This window comes from Sceloporus undulatus, chromosome 10 (assembly GCF_019175285.1).
Source record: "Sceloporus undulatus isolate JIND9_A2432 ecotype Alabama chromosome 10, SceUnd_v1.1, whole genome shotgun sequence".
Taxonomy (NCBI): Eukaryota; Metazoa; Chordata; class Lepidosauria; order Squamata; family Phrynosomatidae; genus Sceloporus; species Sceloporus undulatus.
In genome coordinates, this window is record NC_056531.1 from 10,390,577 (window position 1) to 10,396,493 (window position 5,917).

Sequence of the window (5,917 nt, forward strand, 5' to 3'; positions counted from 1 at the left end):
TTCGCTTCCGAGCTCAATATAAGGTGTTGGTGATTACCTATAAAGCCCTAAATGGCTTGGGCCCAGGATACCTAAAGGACCGCCTCTCCCCATACATTCCGCCTCGCACCCTCAGAACGTCTGGGCAGCAATTACTGAAGGTGCCTGGGGCTAGGTTATCCTCCACCACACGGAGGACATTCTCCATGGCTGCCCCAGCCCTTTGGAATACGCTGCCCACCGAGCTCCGCTCGACTACCACCCTGGCCCAATTCAGGAAGGACTTAAAAACCTTCCTGTTCCAACAGGCATTCCCCGACTAAAAATCCTGTGGGCCTCCCTTCTCTTCCGTGGCCATGAGGTTGGGCTAAGGGGTTTTTAATTCTGTTGGTTTTGTAGATAGTTTTTATTGATTGTATGGTCAGCCTGTTGTTGTATTTTTATATTGTTATGGCACCATTGTTTTTAACCTTGTTGTAAGCCGCCCTGATCTTGGGAAGGGCGGGATATAAATAAAAATTTTATTATTATTATTATTATTATTATTAAATGTTTTAAAATGGTTTTAAATGAATGATTTAATAGAATTGCATGTTCAACTCTTCTTCTTTTGTTTTTGTTTTTTACTTTTCTACTATACAATGTTTTGGAGGGGGGTTTTCCCTTTCTTTTGACCTATGCTATAAGCCATCTTGGGTTGCATATTGGAGAGAAAGCGGAATATAAATTAATTAAGTAATGTATAGACTGGCCCTGTCTGCACAGGCCAAATAAACTGGCCTCCCCTTGTCCTCTTGGTGGAGAGTCCAAACAATGCAGGGCCTAATCTCCAAGTCTGGTGTGAACAGTCTGGATGATATCCAGATGATTCAGCGCCAAACCCTTGTAATGGATTTTAAAAATGTCCTGTTTGCCCTGGATCTTCCCATAAGATCCAGAACCCTCCATTCCAACTCCAAGTGGCTGTTTAAAATGTGTCTGGTTTTGCCACCCAGTGCAGCTGCCACTGCTGCTTGTTGCTAACTCTGAGGTCAGAGCAAGGCACCCATATGACCAATGCTGGGTGCCTCTTTCTGATCCCAGAACAAGTGACAGGTCACGCCAGGCGGCTCAGCAGGACACACATGCAAATACCCGCCTGACATCGGAATGGTCATGGTGGGAGGTTGAGGCACCTCTGGAGCCAGGATACTCTGGGCTGCTTCAAGAATATCCTGGCCTATGCAGACTTCACCACTGTCCCTCCCACCCCACATAACCCAAAGATCTAACCCAAAATGGTCAGACGTGAATGAAATGTCACTTCAGATTTCAGAACATTGCCTTCATGGGTCAGGAAGACCTGGAAATGGCCTCTGACCCTCTGTACATGAGTACCCCAAGTTAAAGTGTATCTTGACCATTCCATGTTTGACTCACCAGTCTATAAATCATGGGTGGGCAATTTGTGGCCGTCCAGATGTCACCACCAGACCTGGCTAGCATAGGCAATGGTGAGGGAGGATGAGAGTTACACAGTCTAGCAACGTCTGGAGGGCCACAAGTTGCTCATTCCTACCATAACCGTTTCATTCAGTGCACCTTTGTAAAATTATTGTTTCCCTCCTTACTGTGAAGAATAATGCTTGCACCCAGGTCAGTCAGAGCTTGGAAGTTACTAGTTATCAATAAGTAGTTATCTTTAATTAATGCATTTTTGCAATACTTTAATTAGGCACAACTGAGTTATATTGCTTCTGTAGCATAATGAGATAACGTCACTCCTTTTGCAGTGCAGTAGTACAGTCGCCCCTCCAAGTCTGTGGACTTGAGATCCGCGGACTTGAAAACCTGCAGAGGAGTGACCGCTATTAACAACTATGGGTTGCAAGCCCGTGTTGTGTGTCACACATGCCCCATTCGAACCTATGGGGCTTGCATATGCGCAAGTTTTGGAACTTGTGGGGAGGTCCAGGACGGATCCCCACAAGTTCCAAAGGCCAACTGTAATTTTTTTTTACTACTATTATAGTTACAGAGTGTATGTGGCCTCACTACTAAGATACGTTTTGAACTGCAGCCTCTAGCATTTTGAAGTAAATACAAAGCATAGTGTATTTACTTTTGGGTGAAGGTCTAAGTCCAATTGTTAATCCAAATTAGAGTTAACCTATTAATTCAATGGGAAATAGTTAAGTCAACATCTATATAAATTCTGCTGATTTAATGAGTGTGCTCTGTTTGGGACTAACAATTGCATTTAAGTCAGTCACTTTTTAAAAATTGCAGCTGTAACAGTAGCTGTCTACTGGGGTTGAAGGCACCTTGGAACTCTAAATACTTTTTAAAAGTAACCTTCTGAGCTCTGGACCTGGCCTGCCTCTCACACAAGTCAATGGTTTTGCTTTTTCTCTTTCGTAGATAATGAGAAGACTGGAAGTCGGGATATGATTCCTATGGATGAACTCGGGCCAGGTAAATGCAGTTGTGGATCAGCCACCCGTCATCTTCAATAGCGAACCCTGTCACTCACAAGGGAACTCAGCTTGTTCTTTGGGAGAAGCTCTTTCAAGCGTATGTGAAGTTGACATTTAGAGCAGAACTTTTCATTCTGAGAGATCAGTAGTCTTTAACAGCACAATCCTATGCATGCCTTCTCATTGAGCTCAATAGGACTTACTCTTACATCCAGGTAAGTGGGTATAGGATCTCAGCCTGTATGTGTACATGCAATGCACACAAACATCTGCAGATACATATGCACGTTCACACACATGCACAGACGCACACACACGCACACACATTCATACATATACATATGGGGAGCGGGAAAGGTCAATAAAGCATGATTATTTAACTGGGTCTCTGACAGCCTAGTCTTATGGACTCACATGTTTGAATGTTTCCATTGAGGTAGTATCATTCTAGGGCAGCCTTCCCCAATCTGGTGTACTCCAGCACCCATCACTTACTACAGGCTGGGGGGCCTCCAAGTTAGGGAAGGCTGATTTAATTTTTACTTTGACATCAAAACAGATTTTTTTTGCAACCTTTTTTGTCTGTAAAAGGAAGGGAAAAGTACAACCCTCACCCCCCAAATCTGTTCCCTGAGCCTTTGTAGTGTGGATTTCTGAATGGTTTGATTCTGAATGTTTTGAATCTTTTGATTCAGATACAAATAGCCCTGGTGGAAGGCGAAATCTGAGGCTTTTCCTTGTTGTGATGAGGCCACAGATGGCCAGTGCATGCTTTGCATGCAAAAGGTTCCAGGTTCAATCCCTGGCATCCCCAGATAGGACTAGCAAGACTCCTGTCTGAAATCCTGTGAAGCGACTCAGCATTCTGTCCTTAGCGGTAAAGTGGCTCAGAATCTGTGGGTAAGGATGGAAACAAACACACCAACACACATTGCTGGAGTGCGAAGTTGGCCACAGCCTTATCGGTTACTGCTAAAATACCTTAGCACAGCATAGATACAAGCATCAGACAGTCTACCTGCCAACTGTTGGGGAAAACCATGGGTTGAGAGCAACTTGAACACCAGCCACTGCATAGTTCCTCTATCATAAATGGAGGTATAGTAGAATGAACTGCCCAGCCTAGGCATAGTTCTGGTGACCTGTATTCCCAGGATCCTTTAAGACCTCAAGTGTATACCTTGCTGCCCCATACCCAAAACTGAATCAGGCCCAGCATCCTAACCACCTTACCAAAATAGTGATAGGATAGATGCAGTACCAAAGCATGCCTCGTGAGCTGTCCAAGGAGGGTGGGTTCGAAAGATCCATCAAAAAATGAAGTGGTGTGGTGTGGCCAGAATGAATGATGCCCTGTGGACCAGAGGGGGAATTTCTGCTCTCATTCTGTGTGGAAATGGCCACCCACTGGCTGAGCCAGACAATTGCTGTTTGGCTTAGCTGGTTGCAGAGAAGAGTGAGCCAACAGTTAATGCAGTGGCTGCCGGGGAAGCCACTTCAAGCCAAGGTATTGTGAGCCGGGGACCACAGGGCACAAACAAGGTCCCAGATAAGCTGGGACCTGTGCTAAAGCAGGTTCTGATGTTTCCAGCCCTATCCAGTGGTTCTCATAGAATCATAGTGTTGAAAGAGACCCCAAGGGCCATCCAGTCCAACCCTATTCTGCCATGCAGGAAATCTCAATCAAAGCCTCTCCAACCGATGGCCATCCAGTTTAAAGACCTCTAAGGAAGGAGACTCCACCACTCTCCAAGGGAATGTGTTCCACTGTCATACAGCCCTTACTGTCAGGAAGTTCCTTCTAATGTTGAGCTGGAATCTCTTCCTGGAGCTTACATCCATTGCCCCTGGTCCTAGTCTCTGCAGCAGCAGAAAACAAGCTTGTTCCCTCCTCAGTATGACATCCCCTCAAGTATTTAAACAGGGCTATCATATCACCTCTTAACCTTCTCTTCTCCAGGCTAAACATCCCTAGCTCCCTAAGTCGTTCCTCATAGGACATGGTTTCCAGACCCTTCACCATTTTAGTCACCCTCCTTTGGACATGCTCCAGTTTCTCAATGTCCTTTTTGAATTGTTGTGACCAGAACTGGACACAGGATTCCAGGTGGAGCCTGACCAGAGCAGAATAGAGTGGCACTATTACGTCCCTTGATCTAGACACTATACCTCTGTTGATACAGCCTAAAATTGCATTGGCCTTTTTAGCTGCCGCATCACACTGTTGATAATAATAATAATAATAATAATAAGAAGAATAATAATAAATTATATCCTGCCCCATCTGCACTCAGGCAATTGTAGGGGCCACTGTTGACTCATGTTCAACTTGTGGTCTACTAGGACTCCTAGATCCCTTTCACACATATGTCTCTCATTCAGCCAGGTGTCCCCCATCCTATATCTGTGCATTTCATTTTTCTGCCCTAAGTGCAGTACCTTACATTTCTCCGTTTTGAATTTCATTTTGTTAGCTTTGGCCCAGCTTTCTACTTCTGTATCAAATCAACATGCAAGGGGGAAAGCAAGGACAAGTGGCCCTCTCCACCATCACCCCATTCTTGTCATTTTCCTTAAATTAAAAGGATAGATCTGTACAGCAGGGAACCTCCTTGTGTAGATGACCATGTGATTTTATACCCTGGAAACCTAGTGTTCTTCATCACGCAGGGAACCTACTTGAGTAGAAAAAGCTCCCTGCTGCAGATTCTGGCTCCTGCTCCTGCTGCACAATAAGGGCCTCATTTTCACTTACAAAAAAAGAGGTTTGCGCTCCGAATCAATGGATTGATTCAACAGCAGGGCGTGTTTCCCAGTACATTTGCCCCAATCACATTTTTTCCCTGTAAAATAACCCACTTGTGGTTCACATTCACAAATGAACTGGTTCAAAATGGACCCGCTCCAGCCAGCTGAAGGGTAAATTTAAATTGATTCTGATCCGCAACTGGTTCACACTTGCGCAGAATCGATTTATCCAAAAGATGCGGAAAACATCGATGCCAGAAAGGGTTAAATGGGCCTAGCGCATGTGCTTCAGTGAATCAATTCAAGTGGGAACCAGGGTCCTTTGAACCAGTTCAAATCGATTTGCAATCCAGTTTAAAAGGTAGTGGGAATCAGACCAAGGATAGCAATTTGGGTTTGAGACATATGAAAGTAGCCCTTGCTTCTGCACTCGCCCATTGATTGGACACAGGTTTGGAATACCAGAATAGGGCTTCTGTGGTTGCAATTTGTGGCAGTATCAATAGGAAAGAAAGAAAGATAAAACATTGGATTGTGTCTCATATCCACTCACTTCAAACATTCTAGCCAGCATGAATAAGCTGGTAATGTGCTCCTTGCTTAAGGGGTGGCTACAACATACTTGCTCTTGGTGGGAAAGAAGTAGCATCAAAGAAAAATACTACCTGTGACCGCGTGCTATAATGAGTCTGACAGTGTAAGTGTAAGTGATTGGGTGGCATATAAATAAGTCC

General features: G+C 44.6%; 1 protein-coding gene across 11 annotated transcripts in view; it reads left to right on the forward strand.

The window, feature by feature from the left end:
- The window catches only part of ARVCF (ARVCF delta catenin family member), a 640,643-nt gene that overhangs the window by 618,454 nt on the left and 16,272 nt on the right, over positions 1 to 5,917 (forward strand). For all 11 annotated transcript variants that reach the window (XM_042441597.1, XM_042441595.1, XM_042441594.1 and 8 more), the window contains one exon: positions 2,380 to 2,433. In XM_042441597.1, the coding sequence (XP_042297531.1) occupies positions 2,380 to 2,433 (54 nt within the window). The remainder of the gene's footprint in view (positions 1 to 2,379; positions 2,434 to 5,917) is intronic.